The 20,672-nt window shown below is 54.8% G+C and overlaps 2 protein-coding genes across 3 annotated transcripts in view; both read right to left on the bottom strand.

Annotated features, from left to right (window-relative positions):
- Positions 1-15,421, bottom strand: part of CRTC3 (CREB regulated transcription coactivator 3) — a 50,917-nt gene extending 35,496 nt beyond the window's left edge. For both annotated transcript variants that reach the window (XM_081124373.1, XM_081124372.1), the window contains exons 1-2: positions 15,119-15,421; positions 8,827-8,925 (exon numbers count right to left, since the gene is read on the bottom strand). In XM_081124373.1, the coding sequence (XP_080980499.1) occupies positions 8,827-8,925; positions 15,119-15,250 (231 nt within the window). In that variant the 5' untranslated portion in view covers positions 15,251-15,421. The remainder of the gene's footprint in view (positions 1-8,826; positions 8,926-15,118) is intronic.
- Positions 15,422-18,100: 2,679 nt separating this feature from the next.
- Positions 18,101-20,672, bottom strand: part of IQGAP1 (IQ motif containing GTPase activating protein 1) — a 53,845-nt gene continuing 51,273 nt past the window's right edge. Inside the window, exon 38 of the mRNA XM_081124374.1 lies at positions 18,101-20,588. Coding sequence (XP_080980500.1) covers positions 20,475-20,588 — 114 coding nt within the window. The 3' untranslated portion in view covers positions 18,101-20,474. The remainder of the gene's footprint in view (positions 20,589-20,672) is intronic.

Raw genomic sequence — 20,672 nt, forward strand, 5'->3', positions numbered from 1 at the left:
GGGAATCGAACCGCGACCTCCTGGTTCATAGGTTGACGCTCAACCGCTGAGCCACGCCGGCCGGGCTGGAGCTTAGACTTTAACGGAGGAGACAAAATATAACTAAGATAATAGGAATATATAGTCTGTTGGCTACTGAGGAGAGAAATTAAATAAGAACAAAGGTGCGATTTTAGATAGGACCGGCCGCGCTGACGGGAGAGATCTGGACAAAGAGCTAAGAGAAGCGAGGAGCCATTCAGATACCTGGGGGAAGAGCATTCCCGGCAGAGAGGTCTAGGAAGGGCTGAAGGAGCACGGAAAAAGGCGAGTGCAGCTGCAGCGGAGCAGGCGAGGAGGGGCGCTGGGCAGATGTGTCGCATGGAAGAGCAGAGAGCTAACCAATCCGGGCCCCACAGGGCACCTTGCGCGCTGGCCACGGGGGATTCTGCAAGGAGAAGCGATGTAATCTGGCTCGTGTTTTTAAGGATCACTGAGATGGCTGCGCTGACAACCGCTGAAAGGCAAGGACAAAAGCCGGGAGCCCAGTCGGAGGCCCGTGCAAGAGTCCAGGGCGGAGACGCCCGTCTCGGGGCAGGGCAGTCCGACGCTGGACACACTGTAATGCAGGAGCGAGAACCTGCTGAAGGCCCGGCTGAGGGACGTGCGGGAACGGGAGGAGTTAAGGATGACTCCAAGGCCCTGGCCTGAGCAACCGGAAGGCCCGAGCTGCCATTTGGTGAGATAAGCGTCCAGATCGGAGGGCTCCTGACCGCAGGCGCTGCGCGGCACGGAGCAATCTGGGGCGCTCAGGAAGCCAGTCAGAAGCGCAAACGGGCAGCTGCCGTCGGGAAAGTGCACTGGGCACTGCGTTTCAGGGCAGGGCGCAGTCCCTGGGAGGGAGGCAGATAAAAACAAGGCGCCGGCAGAGGAGGCGGGTTGCCATGGGATTCTGGCACCCGGGAGCCAGACAAGAGTCCAGTTATCGGAGCTGAGGCACAAGGCCAACAATGGTGACTTGAGGCCAAATCACAGAGTGTGAGGCGGCCTCGGGCCCTCTGGCTCGGATGGCGCTGTGTCCTAGAGACAGGCAAGAGGCCTCCAGAGCCTGGGAAAGGCTACAACAGAAGCGAGAAACCGCCACCCCTGACTCCATCTGCACCCACGGCTTTATCATCAGGGTCACGTCATGTGGGCACGTCGCAGCCCGACTCTAGGCCTTTAACATACTGGGCAGGGCCACAGGCCAGGTCACCATATAAGAAGTCTGGGCACGCAGAAATCGGGTCCCTCCACGGCGGGGGGAGAGGCAGGTCCCGGGACGGGGAGAGCTAGGGTGCGAGTCTGCCGGTGGACTGTGAAATATTCTGGGGGCCAGACCGGAGGCAACTATAGTCACCGCCACCACTGTCGCCAAAAGCAGAGAAAGCGGCTTCAAGGGGAATCGTTCACGCAAAGAGGGGAGGGAGCTGCTCTGAGACTGTGACTGGGGCTGGCGGGTGGGTGGTTCCCCTTAGAAGCAGCACAAGGCCAAGCAGAGGTTAATTTGTGATCAGTCCCAGCACTGTCTCTTGACCTCATTCGTTCTCAGGCTCCTGGATGCTGATTAAATTGTTTTCCACGCACTTTCTTTCCTGGCCTGAGTGTAAGACATTCCCACCAAAATACAGAGGATTTCTTTAAAAATTAAAGTAAGTAAGGAGGAAATATCTGTAGCAGCTCACTAATGTATTTATTTTCATATTTCATTATAAAGACATGTGTAACCATGTCCTGATTTATTATAAAGAGAATCGTTCCCGCCCTGGCAGGGGTGGCTCAGTAGGTAGGAGCACCGTCCCCTGCGCCCCAAGGTCTCGGTTCGATTCCGGGTCAGGGCACAAACCCAGGCTGTGGGTCTGACCCGTGGCCCTGGTCCGGGCACGTGCCAGAGGCAGCTACGGGACGTTTCTCTCTGGCATCAACGTTTCTCTCTCTCTCTCGCCCTCCGAAAGTCAATGAAAACGTCCTCAGGTAAGTATTAAACAAATAAATAGGACCATTTCTATCGCTGGCACTGAAAGTGAAATTAAATTCACTTTCTATAAATCTATAAATGCCAGGCCATTACGTACCACGGTGCAGTTAGAAGGTAGTAGCCGTCTGCTGATCTTCACTCTTGTTACTGAGGAAATATCTGTGCAAACTCCCGGTCCTTCTCGAGTCACACTTCCCCGCCGGGCGCGGGTTTTCTATGCCCGTGTGCGCACCATAAATTAACGGCCGCCTCATTCGGGCGAAAGCTCTCTGTATGAAATTTTTTTTTTTAAATTTAAAGCAACACGTGAGAGGTATGAGAGGAACCCAGAGCCCCAGGGAGATGCGCCAGGCAGCCCCGGCCACTCACCGGCCGAGGGACTCAGCTCTGCGCACCAGCCTCTGGGCCCCTGGGATTGAATTTTGTGCTTCGGTAAATACGCAAACTACTTTGGGCCATGAACTTTGGAGCCATCCTTCAATAGTCGACACTTGGAATGCTAGCTCTGCAAGGGCCAGGGATCGCCTGTCCTTAATAATAAATAGTCAAGTGGCTCAGAGTCAACAGTTCTGTGAGGTTAAGTATCTCTGCCAAAAAGCAGCAAAGCCACGTGCATTAATAACCTTACAAATATTCCTGCTCTTTGACTGCATCCATCTATCTACGGAAATCGATGATCGGAAGCACGGGTGACTCACACGCCAAGGTGTCAATTATTATATTGTTCAAAGTAAAGAAAAACTGGAATAAACCACAATGTGCGACATATAGGGGACAGTTATAAATTATAAGTCATATATGATGAGGTGTTATTTAGGTATTAAAATTATACTTATAAAGTATTTAACAGTCAAAACACGTGTTTTCCTGGCATCTCCCTGTTTGGACAGGACTGAATGGCTGGGCTCTGGGGGCCGACGCTCGGTCTGGAGGCCACAGGAACACAGGTCGGCCACACGGAAGAGCAAGAACACAGGAGAGTGTGCAGAGCACCCTCCGTGGCAGAAAGGACAGAGCCCCAAGACCCGTGATTCTCAGACTTGTTTTCCGCCCCCACAAATGCAGGCTCTGCGTCCAGCAGGTGTCCCTGGGGTGCGCCATCCTGGGAGCACAGGGGTGTCCCCTCCAAGCATCTCCACTTCTCCAAACGGAAGCGAACGGCACTCACGTTGTGGTGATGAAAACTCGGACTTAGCTCTAACGACTTGTTGCAAATAATTTTCCTCATTAAAATGAAACTTCTAGCCCGGCCGGGGGTGGCTCAACGGCTGAGCGTCGACCTAGGATCCAGGCGATTGGGGTTCGAGTCCCGGTCAGGGCACAGGCCCGGGGGGCGGGCTCGATCAATGACCCTCTCATCATTGATGGTTCTATTTTTCTCTCTCCCTCTCCTTTCCTCTCTCTGAAATCAATAAAGACATATTTCAAAAAAAAAGAAACTTCTAATTTCTGCTTATTAGTAAGAACAAATGACCCGGGACAGGACTCATGCTGGAGACAAGCCCTCGTAACAAAACCCTGGTCCTGCCTCGCTATCGCCCTCATTCCACAGGTGAGGGAACGGCAGGGATGGCACGTGATTTGCCCAAGGTCCCGGGGCTGGAACGTGGCAGAGGCTGGACCCGAATTCAGAGCCTGACCTTTTGGCCACCATGGAGTGCGGCCTCGGTATTGCCCCGAAGCTTTGATTTTCAAACAAAACATGTACTGGCGGCTCAGTCCTCGCGGCCCCTCTTTTCAGGCGGATCGCTGGTTTTACCCACAGGGTGGGCGTGTCAGGAGAAGCTCCGTCCCTCCCACCTTTCCTGGCCTGGAAGCCTGGAATCGCCCTGGAATCAGCCCTGGAATCGCCCTGGAATCAGCCCTGGAATCGCCCTGGAATCGCCCTGGCTAAGGCAGGAGGAGCGTGGCACTGCCCCAGTTCCCGCGCAAGTTCTCCCGGAGGCAGACGTCCCAGTTCAGCGGTGGGGCCAGGGCCTCCTCGGCCCTGCCATCGTCTCAAAGACCCTTAGTCCTGACTCCTAGAAACTCACGGGCTGTCTCTTTCCCCTGCACTCTGTAAGGTTTCTGTTCAACACACGTGGGTAGATCCAACGGAAGAGAAAAGTGCTACTCAAATATTCCTTAAAAAGACGGCCGACAGCCACACCCCCGGGCGCAGCGCCTCTCCTGGGACAGACGCACCCTCCAGAGCTATCCGCTCAGCCCCCAACTGTCCCCGATTCTCGCCATTTCCTTAAGCAGAAGAGAAGATGCGGCTGGAAGCCAAACACCAGACGCGAACCAGTGAGCAAACCCCGCACAGAGACGGGAAAAAACCGTCACAGCTGCGAAGCGCACGTGGTTTGGGGGGAACGGGCTCCTAAAGGGAATTCAGGAACAAGGTCAGAAAGGCGTCTCCTCCGGAAAAGAAACCGAGGCACAGCACGCGACGGGTTCCAGCGACCGGTGAGAACCCTCCTGGAAGCAGCGCGCGACGGGTTCGAAACACGCTCCCGCAGAGCGCACGCGAAGCCCAAGGCTGCTCCCCGTCGCGTTATATCCCACGGCGTCTGGATAACGGGATAGTCTCGGGCTGGCAGGGAGCACGCTGTGCCCGGGGGCCGGCTGGCTAAGGTTTACGACCTTGGGAACAAAACTCCTTCCCGCTTTTAAGTCTTGAGCACATGACCAGGCCACAAAAGCCACAAACTATGACGAACGGGCCTCACAGACAGAATCCAGTTAGTGGCCCGGGAAGGACCGGTCGTTCCACCCCAGTTCCCTCAGCTCACGCCGGCCCCCAGCCCCGTGGCCGGGGGATCCTCCTGCCACCCACTCCCCAGTCTCTCCTGCGGACAGTCGTTATTAACCCTACTTCGCACGCGAAAGACAGGCTCGGCGGCGGGGAATGGCGAGTCCGCCTCTCCCGCCTCACACCCTGCACCAAGCTCCCGAAACGTCCTCCACAAGTCACACATTCGGAAAACCAGGCATAAAGGGACAAGGGAAATGGCTTTTTTAATGTTTGATTTTGAATATCTGCGACAAGCATAAATAAAGGGAAATCATCCCAGGCCGAGAGTTCCTGACACAAGAGCAAAATACATACAAAATGCGAAATGTCTGACGCTTTCCCCAATAAAAACTTCTTTTTAAAGGAAGTAAACGAGAGCGTGTGCATCTTTCTCAGGAGGAAACCACAGCTTTCATCAGGTTGCAAAGTAAAGGCACGTCTTTTGGTTTATTTTCTCTCATGCCTTATAGTGTTTTTCATACAGTTCTTACAAATTCCTTAAGTAAAATAAACGTTTCGTCCATATATAGGGTGTCCCCCAAAAATATACACACACACACACACGCTGAGTAATTATAAAGGCAGTGTTTAGTAAGATACATGGCATTTTCAGAATTGAGCTATCGGCCGTTACAGTGCGCATACATTTTTTTGGGACACCCTGTATACCTATTTTTAAACTATTATAAAAATAACCTTTCCCCCCCCCTTTATATATTATTCTAACTTGCCACTGATAATATAGCTAATCGTTTTTTTAAATAATTTAAATTTTTTTCAAGTGGTTGGCTTTTTAATTTAAATTTAATTATTAATTACAACTTTATCAATTAGGTCCAGGTTCAATTTTGCCTTTTTTCACTAAGACGCCCTCGGGCCTCGTGTATCATCGATTTATACACACAACACACACAGATGAACAGACACTGGAAACAACGTACCACGGTGAGGGGGCCGCTGAATAACCTGTGGTGCAGCCACATGACAGGCTATCGTAAGGCACTGGAGATAATGTTTTTTAAGGCCACTTGAATATAGAGCAAAATGCTCATGACGTAAAAAAAAAGCTACGAACCTAGAGGGGCAGCCCCGCGCTGGTGTGGACACTCGCTACGCGGGCCCCGGGCCTCATCACGCACGCCCACGGCGCTGGGCCTCGAGGAAACCGCCGCCGGGCCTGGCCGCCCGGGCCTCCCTGCCTCGCCACGCGGCAGGGCTTTCCCCCTCGGGCCCCCAGGCTGTTCCCTGCACCAGGTAAAGCTCGCAGACCCTCAGCTGCAAATAAGATGACACAACTCTGTCAACAATGCAGCGGGTCAGAGATGCATGACGCGTGGTTCGTTCTCAGTGGTGCAACTTGAAAGGACTCGGTGGGTCACGTGAAGGCCACGGCCACGCCCAGACAGTCCCGTTCGGACAGCAGCCCTCTGTCCCTCTCTCTGTAGCTTCAGGCCGCACGGCTCACGGGTGCCCCAGCCGAGCTGCGGGCTGGGACACGCTCGAGGTTACCCGTCCCCTACCCAGCAGACGCAGCCCCAGCTCTCAGAGAAGGCAATGCCCCCCCCTCCTCTCTGCCAGCAATGCCCGCAGGCCAGGCCCTGCCTAGAGACCTGAGGGCTATGCCCTAGCCACCGCTGGCCGACGGCCTGCCCCTTGCCAAGGAGAGTCAACGCAGCCTGAAAAGCTTGCTTTGGTTTCCTCATCCAGCAAGCCTGTGTTCCCCGAAAAGCGCCCGGTGGGTTGGAGGAAAAGACTGTGCTTCAGAGCCTCCGTGAGGATGGGAAACTGGTCTTTCCCCAGTAGTAAAACAGCACCGTGCTTAGCAACTAAGGTTGCAGCAAAGATCAAGTGAAACAACAGATGGGAAAGCGTTTCTGAGAACTCCACAGTGACCCGAGACCTGAGAGGAGGAAGACTGTGTTTAAATAAATAATTATACACAACGTAACCTTGAATCACAACCTGGGCTTCTGTACCACGTTCATGGACTGGAAGACTCGGCATTATTAAGGTATCAGTTCTCCCCAGGCTGTGCTACAGACGAATGCAGCCCATTTAAAATCCTAGCCGGCTGTTCTTATAGAAATCGGCAAGCTGGCTCTAAAATTTCATGGATAAGCAAAGAAACTAAAACAGTCAGGAAGTGGACCCACACGTATATGGTCAAGTGATTGTCCACAAAATTGTCAAAGGCAACTCAGTAAGGAAAGAAAACTTTTCTCGACAAACGGCGCCGGGACAGGTCAACATCCTTACGCAGAAAGGGTGGCCCTCAACCTACACTTTGTACTTTGTAAACAAGTTAACTTGAAGTTACTTACCTCTAATACCCAAAACTATACAACTTCTAGAAGGACACATAGGGAAAAAAGCTTCTTGACCCTGAGTTAAGCAAAGAATTCTTAGAAAAGACACAAAAGACACAGACCAAAACAGAGCAGAATGATAAATTGGACTTCATCAAAATTAAAAACATCTGCTCCTCACGACTTTAGTTAAGAAAAGGAAGAGACGAGCCAGGGGCTGGGAGAAAACATCTGCAAAATACGTATCAGATAAAGGAATGGTATCCAAGATACATAAAGAATTCTCACGGCTCACTCAGAAGGAAACGGGCAGCTCGGTTTAAAAACGGGGCAAAAGATCTGAAGAGGCATTTCGCCAGAGATACAAGAATGTCAGAAAAGCACAGAGAAAGGTGCCCCACGCCACCAGTCATCAAGAAAACGCAAATTAAAACACAATGAAATAGCACCACTCATGCGTTAGAATGACCGAAACTTTAAAAAACGAAATACCACCACCTCACGCCCATTAGGATGACTATACAAAAATAAAATAAAATAAAATCGCAGAAAGTCACACGTGTCGGTGCGGATGTGGGGAAATGGGAACCCTTGCACGCTGTTGGTGGGAGCGTAAAACGGTAAAGGAACCGTGGGCGACGGTTTGGAAGTTCCCAAAAAAAAAAATCAAAAATAGAATTACCGTGTAGCCCAGCCATCGCTCTTCCGGGCGCACACAGCAGAACCGAAATCATGTCCCGGGAGAGGTATTTACGCCCCCGTGTGCACAGCAGCACATTCGCAACAGCCAAGAAGTGGAAGCGACCGTCCCCCGCTGGATGAATGGATACACAAAATGCGGTTTATACGTAGACTGGAGTATCACGCGGCCTTAAAAAGGAAGGACATCCTGCCAGGTGCTACAACGTGGACGAGCCTTGAGGACACTATGCTAAAAACAGCCGGTCGGGAGGAGACGGGCGCTGCACCATTTCACACGGCGAGGTACCCGGAGGGGTCGGGGTCGCAGAGACAGAAAAGAAGAGCGGCGGGCGCCGAGGCCGGGGGTGGGCGTTGTTATTTAACGGGTACAGAATTTCAGTTCTGTAAGATACAAGAACTTCTGGAGATTGGTTGTGCAACGATGTGAATATATTTTTTTAAAAAATTGACTTGAGAAGGGGGGAAGGGGGGAGAGCGGGAGAGAGAGAGAGAGAGAGAGCGAAACACTGATGTGAGAGACACATGGACTGGTTGCCTCGACCGGGATCGAGCCTGCACCCGACGTACGTGCCCTCGGCCGGGATCGAGCCTGCACCCGACGTACGTGCCCTCGGCCGGGATTGAGCCTGCACCCGACGTACGTGCCCTCGACCGGGATCGAGCCTGCACCCGACGTACGTGCCCTCGGCCGGGATCGAGCCTGCACCCGACGTACGTGCCCTTGGCCGGGATCGAGCCTGGGACCCTTCAGTCCACAGGCCCCTCGACGCTCTAACCACTGAGCCTGACCAGCCGGGGCCCGTTTTTGCCTTGAGTGTGGCTACTGAAAAAGCTAAAGGACACACATGGCTGGCATGACACCCCCACCGGACAGTGCCGCCTCGGGCCGCCTGTGACATCAGTTACGCAGCAGACACGGGCAAAGGAAACGATGCAGTGCCCAGGCGAGCCCTGGGCTGTACCCCGGGCACGTTCGCCCTGCGGGATCTCCGTCGACCGCCCGCCCGCCCCGCCCCGCCCCGCCCGAAGCAAACGCCCGGCGGTACCTGGAGCTCCGAGGCGCAGCTGCGCAGCTGGCTCACGTTGGGGAGGGACCCGCCGTGGTACTGCGTCAGGCGCAGCTGCTGGAGCTTCTGGAACTGAACCTGGAAAGACAGAGATTTCAAGACCTTAGAGGCAGGGCAGCGAGGGCTGGGAAAGCATCCGAGCACGGCGTTCTGCAGCGAGCCGGCCCGGGGGGAAGCCTCGGTTTCGGTTTCTTCTCTACCTAAAACCGTTAGGTTTCCGGTGCTTCGTGGTTTTCAATTGCTCTATTTTTGGAAAGAATCTGCCCGTGTCCCAAATGTCCTGTGCGCCGCGAGAGCAGGGCACTCCGGCGGGGCCTCCGGGAGTGTGCGGGGAGGCGTGCAGGCACGGTCTTCAGCGGCGACTAAGAATTTCTTGAAGAAAACGAAGCCAGCCCAGCCGGTGGGGCTCAGCCTAGGATCCCGGAGATCCCGGTTCGATTCCCGCCAGGGCACATGCTGCGTGCTGGAGGCAGCCGGTCAAGGACTCCCTCATCACTGATGTTTCCATCTCTCTCTCTCTCCCCCTTCCTCTCCCTGAAATCAATAAAGACATATTTAAAAAATAAATAAAATGAAGCCACGATCTGCGGCTCTGCAATGCTAAGGGCTCCCCCTTCCCCACGTTCTCTCCCAGCCCTTCACCGTCACGTGCAGTAACTGCACAGCTGTCGTCAGCACCCAGGTTCGATCCGAAGCCCTTTCTATATCACGCAATCGAATCTCATAGCAACACAGCCACTTCTCCTGAATCATTTCCACAGGACACATTCCAGGGAGCGATCCTTAAGTCTCTGGGCTCAGCACACACTGCCAGGGGGTTCCCCCGCAGGGTACACCGATGTCTGCGAGAAGACAGCTCCACCAAGGACCTCCCCGACCGGGGTCTGATCACCACGTGGGGCAGGAGGCCCCGAGCGGCTGCGCTTGGTACGTGTGGCCACACGCCTCTCCGCTGCAAGAGCTTTGCTTTTCAAGAGGCAATAAACGGGTTACAGTTCTTGTAAACCCCAAAGGGGTCCGGTCTGGTCTTGAAGAGCCCTCCTTCTGAAATAATACATGACCTCTGCGGTTACATAACCCCGGGCGTTTATAGCTCACGTCGGGAAGAAGGGGTAGACCGGGACCCTGAGGCCGGCTTTCGCCCTTCCGTTACCCTTCCTCTTTGTCTAATGGAAAAAAAAAAACCCCGACAGACCCGAGTCTACTGCCCGAGTCGTCTCTGCTGCGTCATCCCACCTGTACGGCCCGGAGACCCGGGCGTGGGGAAGTTCAGGGGCTTGCGCAAGGTCACAGAGCTACAGGAAGCCGAGCTCCGGCGGTCATACCGAAAACCCATATTCCTTCTTATTTCTGCCACACTCCTCTTTATTTATTTTTTTTATTTTTTCATTTCTCCCTCAATGCCCGTACTGTTTACAAGCTCAGAGAAGTGAAGCTCGGTTGACCAAAAAGCACTGCTGAGCCTGCAAAGCCCTCTGATTTTCTGTTTCTCCCGCTTATTATGAAAACTTTCGAATATACACAAAACAGACGTAAGCGTCCTGAAACCCCATCCAGCCGTCTTCCAGCTCCCACGGTGTTCCCAGCGTACGTCTAGTCTGGATCCGTCTTTACCCCTCCCCTGCCCACGGCGCTCCACCAAAATCCCAGGAATCACACCGTCCCGTATTTCAACACGCATCTCCCAAAAGATAAGGGCCTGTGTCTGGGAGTTTTAAAGGCGCACGAATCCCTTTGGCGGCCTTAGTTTCCTTACACCCACAGAGCCTGAGCTGTCCAACACACCTCCCTGGGAGGCGGTTACGATCTATTCATCAAAACCCAGATCTGAGACGGTCAACGAGAGGGACCCGGGAGCCTTCCCCTGTCAGCTGAGCTCTACGAATCCGGTCTCCGCTTTTGATCTTCACATTCTCACAGCTCTTGACCGGGAGCACTTGACGGCTCTGTCCTTGAAGTTCTCCAGACGGAATTCGCACCCGTCTTGATCTAGGGGCTTTGACCCCTCCCTCGGTCAATCCGTCCATTTATTCGCTTACGTAAAAACTTTTAACTGCGTGTCAGGTGCTGTGCCAGGCACCAGCCCATGAATATGGAGTATGTACCACAGCGCCGGCCTTCAGGGTCTCACAAAGGCTGCGGCTCTTACCTCAAAGCCCCGACGCTTCCCCAAGCTGCGGTCTGCGTCCAGCCAGACGCCCGCCTCGGCTGGGCCGAGGGCCCTCTCTCCGGCTCCCTCACCGGCTCCCCTCCCAAAGTGCCTGTTTGTGTCTAGAGCCTTCGGGGACGGCGGCACCAGGAAAGAGGGCACTGGGTTTGGAACGAGGGGGCCTGGCTTTGTGGCCTGGAGCTGCCAGGCGGCTGGGCAAATCTCTGCTGTCTCCTTCGCGAAGGACTGAAGGACAGACAGTGGCCTGCAGGGCGTCCGGCTCTGGGCAACGTCTCCAGCCACCGTCGCTGACATTCTCAGCTATCTCCTAAACCCATGAGAATTTTTTTTATCTTTTCCTCTTTTGAGACGTACAATCCTTGAAACAGAAAGAACCTTAGAGACTGTCGGTGGCACTGATGAGCCAGAGGCAGAGGGCACAGACTGGCAGGCCGCAGGCCGCCCTTAGCCTACAGAGCTGTTTGACCCCCATGACACTGACCTGCTCAATGTTTAAAAAAATTTTTTTAAAAATATGTCTTTATTGATTTCAGAGCAAGGAAGGAAGAGGGGGAGAGAGAGACATCCATGATGAGAGTCACTGATCGGCTGCCTCCTGCGCGCCTCCTGCTAGGGATCGAGGAGCCTGCAACCCGGGCCTGCGCCCTGAGCGGGAATCGAACCGCGGTCTCCTGGATCCCAGGTCAACGCTCAACCACTGAGCCACGCCGGCCGGGGTCAACGTCTAAAATTTTAATTTTAAAATTGGAAGACTGCATATACATCTGGATTCCCAGCCTCTCTTCACTGAGAGGTTGAACAATACTAAACCCGCATCCCTTGCACGGCAAATGCACGGGGCTGAGAAGCGATGGCCCCCCTTAGACAGGGCTTAGGTTCTCCTGCTTGACCAAGTCCTCACTGTACCCTGTCATTCCTCCACGATGGCCCGAGATCACCTGCTATGTATCGTCTCAGGCCTGACCCCTCCACTCATTTCCCGTGCCTGCCTTACCCTGTAACTCGAGTTAGCGACCTTTAGATTACGGTCACCCGCTTGAGGGAAATTTCCCTCCACGGTCTGTAGGAAATGAGATCCAATCCTCTCACTAACTCCTTTTTGGAAACGTATCCTAATGGTCAACGCAATCCCCAAACAAAACCCCAGCAGGCCTTTTTACCAAAATTGACAAGGTAATTCTAAAATTTATGGATGTGCAAGCAGCCCAGAGCAGCCAAAGCAAATTTTGAAAAGAGCAAGGTTGGAAAACTTAAGTCATTTCAAGACTCACTATAAAGCTACGGCAGTCTAGGCAGGGTGCTATTGTGGAAATAAAAGACATATATAGATCAACAGAACAGAAAAGAAAGTCCAAAGATAGACCCGCACGGATATGGTCAATTGATTTTTGACAAAAGAGTGTCATAGCAATTCAATGGGGAAAGAAAGTGTTCTCAGCAAATGCTTCTGAAATAGTTAAATATACAGACATTCGGTGCGACAGTCAGATTCGCACCCCAGCCCTACCACTTACCAGCCGTGTGACCTGACCCCTCAAGCCTTAGCTCGCTTGTCTGCACAATAAAGAACATTCTAGAAACACACTCCATAGGGTCATTGTGAGAACAACCCGAGATGATGAGAGTGAAGGGATGGGTAGAGCGCTTGGCAAAAAGATAACTTAGCTCAGTTCTGCGTCTTCTAGTCTCCTCAATCTCCTCCTCTCCCAAAGGCCTCACTACTCCATAACAGGTTTGTTTTAATCTAAATACCATGGTTTTTTTTACAAATATTCAAGCCAAATTCACGCTCCAGGTTGACAACACTGAGTCTATCCTGTGGTTTCTCAACACGACACGCTGTCCTTCAAAGCTGAACGTCTTGAACAAGTTCCTGGCCCCGGCCCCATTTTCTCCCATTCATTCCTCAGTGCCTTACAACCTCCCTTCCAGCCAATGCAGTGGCTCTCACCAAGGTTACCAATGACCTCCAGGTGACTAGAAGACCAAAGGACGTGTCCTTATCGTGTTAGACCAAATCAGCAGCACTGGGCTAGGCTGGTCGACATTCCCTTTTATCAATAACCCGCCTGCCTTTTCTGTCTAGTGGCTCTTTAGTCTTCTTTGCTGGCTCCTCTCCCTGCCTTTTAACTAAGTGAAGTGGGCTGGACTCGCTGTGAGGAACACCATAGGGAGTGGTGGGGATTGTGGCAAAGGGAAGAACACATACATGCCTTATCTAATGGTGGCAGCCAGTGTTCAGCTCCAGGTAACTGCTGCCATGCAGAAACGTAGGGTGAGTGTTGTTAGATAATCTCATTTCTTAAAAGAAGCCAGAGTCGGTATTTTAACGTAAAACCCCAATATTCATTGTTGGGGCCCTAATATTTAAAAAACACATATTTGTGCCCAGCTGGCGTGGCTCAGAGGTTGAGCACTGACCCAGGATCCAGGCAATTGAGGTTCGATTCCCGGTGAGGGCACACGCCCGGATTGCAGGTTTGATCCCTACTGGGGGCCACAGGAGGCAGCCGATCAATGACTCTCTCTCATCATTGATGTTTCTCTCTCTCTCTGTATGAAATCAATAAAATAAAAAAATTCTGTGTCCTACTCACGGCTTCATCCATCAGGGCTGTTTTAAGGGGATTCGTGAATTGGGTGAGAGACTGGTCGACTCTAGGTACACAGACATAGGGAATGCACGCATTTGTACACATGCAGTTTATGTATCTAAACACCACAGACCCCACCGTTAAATCCTCAGCTTCCACCCATTCCCCCTGACGTGCTCTGAGCTCCTCCGGCACGTCCCCGAATCTAACCGAGGTCACACGTGAATGCCCGTGGACACCAGCAGGGTAATAAACGCGTGAAGCTAGTCAGGGGGAATGAGAACAAATTTTTCTCGAAACCCTCAGCCTTCTTTATCTATATATTTCTTTCTGAGAATGACAGGCACGTAAATGTGAGACTATTTCGCTTTGCCCCTAACTTCACTAAAAGGGAACACCATCAAAAATATAAAAGGCAATGGTGGGGGGTGTGAACTGTGGCCAACGAAGAGAATTCAGGCCCCATTTGGAGGAGCGGGCCACCCCCCCAGCTCCAGTCAGTGGCTGTCATATGGGAATTCAGGATGAGTGTCTCCCAGTCTTATATTTATATAATATTATAGCATAGCCCCGCCGGTGTAGCTCAGCCGCTGAGCGTTGACCTAGGAACCAGGAGGTCGCGGTTCGATTCCCGATCAGGGCACATGCCCGGGGTGCAGGCTCCCCCATCCCCAGTAGGGGGCGCGCAGGAGGCAGCCGATGGATGTTTCTGCGTCTCTCTCCCTCTCTCTGAAATCAATTAAAAATATAGATTTTTTAAAAGTATACATTACATATGTGTTTACACTTAAACATCTATAGAAAAACATACAGAGGAATATATATAAAAAACATATTCTGGAGAGACCCCGGGTTTCTGGGAACATCTCCCAATTTAAAAGCCCTGGCGACAGGTTCAAGGCGTTTCCCCTGAACGCTGTGCTGACCCCCAAACACCAGGTGCCCGCAGGTCCCTGCGCGGGGACCCCCCCCCCGATCGCAATCCGGCGCCCAGCCCCGGCCCCCCATCCTCGCCATCCCCCCGGGCCAGCCTCGGGCGCCCCCCCGGCCCGCTGGGGCCCCTCTCGGGCACCCCCGGGGGCTCCCCACCCCCCGCGGCCTCGCTCGGCGGTTGTTCAACCTCCCGGGTGTTTCCCGCTCGCGCCGCCCCCGCGCCGCCCGCAGCCCCTCGGTCCCCAGCGACGCCGCGCACCTTGCGGGTCCCCGCGAGCCGGCCGGGGCTGGACCCCGCGAGCCGGCCGGGGACGAAGCGCCTCCGAGGGGTGCGGGCGGAAAGGCGGGGCCCAGACCCCGGGGCCCGGCCCGCCCGGCCCAGCCCGCAGCGCTCCGGGGGCGGGGGGCGCCCCGGCCGGGAACACGCGCCGCGCGCCGGGCGCTTTCCTCCGGGCGCCGCCGCCCCGGCCCCGCGACCTCCCGCCCCCAGGGCGCGCGGGGACCGACGGCGGGCGAGTGGCGAGGCCCGGACGCCGCCCGCCCGCCCGCCCCGCCCCGCCGGCCCGGGCCTCACCCGCGACAGGGTGAGGTCGGTCATGAGCTGCTCGAAGGCCCGCGTCTCCTCGGCCTGGCGCTGCGTGTGCAGCGCGATCTTCTCGCTGAACTTCCGCGGGTTGGCGCTGCCCGAGCCCGGCGAGGAGGCCATGGCGCGGCCCGGCGCGGGCGGGGGCGCCCGGCGGGCGCGGGGCCTGCGGCTCGGCCCCCGCGTCGGTCCGTCGGTCCGCAGGCCGCCCGAGCCGCCGCCCGAGGCCCTTCCTCCCGCGCGACCCCGCAGAGGAGCCGCCGCGGCCCCAGAGCCTGCGAGCGCCCGGGAGCGCGCGAGGTCTGCCCCCCGCAGGCTCCGCCCCGTCCCCAGGCCCCGCCCCGCCCCCAGGCCCCGCCCCGTCCCCAGGCCCCGCCCCCGACGCACGCCCCGCCTGTCTCCCCAGGCCCCGCCCAGCCGCAAGCCCCGCCCCTCTCCCGCCCCACGCTCAGCCCCGTCCCGGCCGCACGGCCAGCCCCGCCTCCCCAGGCCCCGCCCCCTCCGCCCGCCCCTCCTCCCCAGGCCCAGCCCCCCGTACGCCCAGCCCCGTTTTCCCAGGCCCCGCCCCCTCCGCCCGCCCCGCCTCCCCAGGCCCCGCCCCCTCCGCACGGCCCGCCTGTCTCCCCGCCAGGCCCGGTCCTCGACGCACGACCCCGCCCCGTCTCCAGCCAGGCCCCGCCCCACGCGCAGCCCCGCCCTGCCCTGCCGCTCGGCCCCGTCCATCTCCCCGCCAAGCCCCGCCCCTCTCTGCTCCGCCCCGCCAGGCCCCGCCCCCCGCCGTGCGCGGCCGCAGGGCTTCCCCAGGCCGCGGACCCCGCGGCGAGCGCCCCTGCAAGGAACCCCGACCCGCAGCGCGCAGAGACGCGGGCCGCCGAGGTCCCCGAGACGCTACCGCGTGGCGACAGCCTGGATCGACGTTACGATCGTAGAACCGGCTGGAACAGCCTTGTCCCCAAAGGGACGAGGGTTGACTTCCTGGGGTGAAAGCCGGGGGCGGGGGGGCGCGCGGCTCGGGTCGGAGCGAACCTCCCGGCCGGTCCCCCCCGCTCGCCGCCCGCCCGCTCCTGCGACCCCGTCCGCGGCGCCTGCCCAGGCCCGGCCGATACAAAGTTACTAAATCGGCACCTTCTGTGAAAACAAAGAAACAAACCGCCTCTGCTCTGCGCGCCCCGGAGGCACCGTCCCCGCCCGGTGCGCCCTGAGCGCTCCCAGCCCGGGCTCGCTCTGCAGGCCCTTTCCAAGCCTCCCTGGGCCTCTGCAGAGTCGGGCTCGGGCCAGGGGTGGTCCCCCCGGGTGGCCCCGGCCTGGGGGGCGCTTTGGCAGCTCAGAGGCCACCCGGTGTCGATGGAGACAGGCCCCCGAGATGTCCCCGACGGCCCTGAACGCGGGGCTGGGTTCTCACAGGTCGGGAGACATCGCAGGGGCGCGCAGGCCCGGTGCAGAGAAAGGTATTAACTGGGCCGTCAGCACGAAACACGCCGAAACCTTCTGCTCCACTTACTGGGCGTTTAGTAAAAGAAGCGAAAAATCAGAAATAGCCAAAGCCCCACCCTCGCTCCTTGTGCGTCCCCCCTGGAGACGGGCACCGCGCATTTCATTGCGCCCCCCCCCAACGGTGTTACACTTTTTATCGCGTCTGCTGGGTGCGCCTGCCCACTGCCCGTGGAATGCCCAAATTTTGTTTTTAAATCTTACAGCAGGGACAGGCTGAATAATCTTTTGCAGCTTTTTTCGCTTTTGAGATTCGTTTGTATTGTATAGTATTTTATTATGTTTTTTTCGTGCGTCTCATATATAGCATTTAGGCCGATTTTTCTTTTTAATTTTAATTTTTTAGAACTTTATGACGAGATACCTCGACGAGCTGGAGTTTAGCTTGTTTTATTAATTATAATCGATGTCCTCTGTTTCCTTGTGTGCTGTTTTACCACGCTTTTTTTATATTTTATTTTCTGATTTCCTGGTATAGTGTCTGGGTTAATTATTTAATTTTAATATGTTTTATTGATTTCAGAGAGAGGAAAGGAGAGGGAGAGAGAGAAATAGAAACATCAGTGAAGAGAGTCATTGATCAGCTGCCTCCTGCACGCCCCCTGCTGGGGATCGAGCCCCGAAACCCAGGCCTGTGCCCTGCCTGGGAATCGAATCTCAATCTCCTGGATCCTAGGTCCATGCTCACCGGCCGGACTGGGTTTATTTTCAGTGAACATAGTTTAAGTACAAAAAGATTATTATTAAAATGGTCACAACAGTCCTCACCGACCGAAACAGCCCACGGAGACGCTCTGCTTCACTTACACCTTAGCAATCAAATCACAGAGGAAATTCGACCCAGGAGCCAAAATTGCATCCAGAATCCTACCTGCAGCCCCGTCTCGGCAACGTGGTCGTCGCCTTTCAGCTTCGGAAATACGGTTACGGCTGGCACAGTGGGACACCGCAATAGTCTCCAGGCCCGTCCAGGCTGTCCAAAGGGTAAAACGTTCTTCATTTTCACAGCTGCCTTCCTCCTCCTCCTCTCCCTTCGTTTTATACACTTACCAGGTAGCATCACCCCCATTTCCAAAAGGGAAAACTGAGGCTCAGAGGAGTCACCGCCACATGGGCCCACTGCCAGGAAAACCCACGTTCTCGCTGCCTTGCTCTTTCCCAGAGGGGCCCAATCTTGCCATTTACCATTAAAAGCTGCCACGATTTTAGACTTTCAGGCACCAGCCCACCAGACCTCGGCACCGTGATGTTTGTCGTCCCCACCCCCCGATTTCTTTCTACGTCGAGGCTGCTGGGAGCGTATTACCACACGCAACAAGGCTACTCCTGCGTGAAAAACCTCTCTGAGGTAACTCAGCGATTCGGTGGCTCCTTCAAAACACTTTATCAGGGGTTGTTTTGCATGATTATGTCTCACGCTAATCAACCGTCTTGTTTAGCAGGAACTGCTAGCGATGAAACCGAGAAAAACAAACGCAAACATGAACAAAGGACCTTTTTTATTTCATACAAAAAGATACAAAGGCAATTGTGTGCTGCATCGACCTGCCGGGCAGTCCCAATTTTGGGCGGGGAGGAAGTAGATTCGTGGCAAATGTCAGGATGGCTGGCGAAGAAGGTCAAAGGAGGCCCGAGACCGGACAGAAATTCAAGCTCATGAACAAAAGAAGCGAGAGGAGCAGGGTTTCGATGCCACCCGAGTTCGTCGGGGCCCTTTCAATGCTACTGTGACGTAATTCTCCGTATAGCTGCTCTCAGAATCTTGAGGTGAAAAATATGTTTTTATGGATTTCAGAGAGAGGAAGGGAGAGAGAGAGAGAGAAACATCAATGATGAGAGTCATGGATCGGCTGCCTCCTGCTCGCCCCCTGCTGGGGATCGAGGAGCCTGCACCCCGGGCCTGTGCCCCCGACCGGGAATCGAACCCGTGACCTCCTGGATCCTAGGTCGATGCTCAACCGCTGAGCCATGCCGGCCGGGCTGCCATGTCCTATGAAAGGAGTCGTAAGCCCGGCTCAGGGACGTGGCCTTTGGGCCCCGACAAGCATTAGGGATGGGTGTCCTCTCTGGATGTAAACGGGCCGACACTTTGGTTGGTCCGGGTTTTTGAGGCGATGCTACCTGTGACAGCATCTTCTTTTCATCTGAGGAGAATATCTACTAAAAAATCATCTTGCAAAATACGCCAAAACACGAGGTCAGGGCACGTCCCGCCTCACCCGCCTCGCCCGCCTGTGGGCTGCCTGGAGCATGCGGACTCCCACGGCGTTTTGCACCCGCGGGCCTGACGGAAAAAACCGATACTCACATCCGCAATAGGGACACATTGCATGCTTTTTCTTATGAACAAAACCGTTTATTGGCTTTAAATATACATTGGTAGATCTTTAAATGTTAGTTTATTTTGTTAGGTTTTACAGCATGGTGAAAGAAAGGATATTGAACCGAAACATTAGAGGAAACGGAGGCTCAGTAGCATGATTTAATTGATATATTTTCCTGGATACAGAATTTTTAAAAAGGTCTATGGCTTTTTATCTAAGAATAAAAACTTCCTAAAAGTTCAATGTTCATTTTTATTTATTTATTTATTTTTTAAGTCAACGTTTAGAATTGAACGTTTTTTTTTTTTACGGAACCCAGAAGACTGGAGTTCATAAAATAAAAGCGCGGTGTGAGCAGCAGGGGAAAAGAGAAAGAAACGGGGGAACACGTCGCGTTGGCTCTTTCGTTTACATTTTTGCTTCAGGCCGTTTAAAACAGGATTCTCTCTGCAGCCGTGCAGATCAATCCTAGTGTTTCGGCGGTAAGAAAGCTCTGCGATTTCAGATATACAGATAAGCCAATTTTTTTTTTTTAAAAAAAAACTTTTCTTGTAGTATCCTAGTGGCTTTAAAAAGCATCATATAAATCTTTAAAATTCCTTTCACCCTTTCTTTATTTACTTAAAGAAATAAATCTACACTTTAATAAAGCGCTCAAGCTATGAAACAGTTTTGAAAAAAATTACATCCTGGGCGAGGCTCACCCGCCCCTTTGCCTCGGGGGGCGGAGGGGACCGTGGCCCTGACCCTCGCCGGCCTCTGCAGCAACCCCAGGCGGGCAGGCGCCTCACACGGGAGGGAGGGAGGGAGGGCCGGGCGCCGAGGACCATTCTAAATTTACCCAAATAGCTGCATTTTATCAGTGGGGACTCTCCCATCCACTGACCAGAGAGTTACTCTAACAACTGTCAACGTTTAATGGCAAAATTTAAAAACATCCTCTCCCTTATCTAGGAGTGCTTCCCCGGAACACAGAACAGGGACCCCTACCATCCCCTGCCCGTAAGGGGAAGCAACGCGGGGGGCCCACCGGCCTCCCGGATCCTTCGAAATATAAAGGAACCTCGCTTTTAAAGGGCGACCTCGCGGGGACAAGCTGGCCTGACCTCTTTGCGTGCATGTCGTGGGCGCTGACGGCCTTCCCTCCGGCTCACAGGTGTTCAAGTCCCACCCGCACGACTGCCGATGGGAAGGGGCCCCCAAGCTCCCCCGACGGTCATGGGACCTCTGCGCCCGAAACGGCAGAGAGAGCTGAGCCCAGTGCCCAGCCCTTCCCACCTGACAGAAGAAAATGAAGGAGCGAGGGCCAGGCTGCGCCTGAAATATGATTTCACTATGGAAAAAAAATAAAAATAAAGGGGGGGGGGCTACAAACGTCCGGTCAGAGCGGGAGCTGAAGAGGTGGCGCTGGGAGCGCGTCAGGCTGGGGCACACGCCGTGGGCTGGTCTCCGCGTCCCGAGGGGACAGAGGCCCTGGGAAGGGGCGGGAGGGCCCCCGAGAGCCTGTCCCCCCGGCTGGCGGCGGGCGCCGGTCACTTCCCGTAGAACTTCTTGTTGAGAAGGAAAATCAGGAGGTTCACGTTCACCTTGGCCCTGTCGAACAGCTTCATCACCGCCACCCCCTCGTATTGCAGCTGCAGCAGGTCCTGGGGGACACGGTCACGCGGTTAATCCCAACTCCTCCTCTAAGCGCCCAGTAAAAAAGTGGTTTTTTTTTTTTTAAAGAGGGC

Source organism: Miniopterus schreibersii, assembly GCF_964146895.1.
Source record: "Miniopterus schreibersii genome assembly, chromosome: 22".
Classification (NCBI taxonomy): domain Eukaryota; kingdom Metazoa; phylum Chordata; class Mammalia; order Chiroptera; family Miniopteridae; genus Miniopterus; species Miniopterus schreibersii.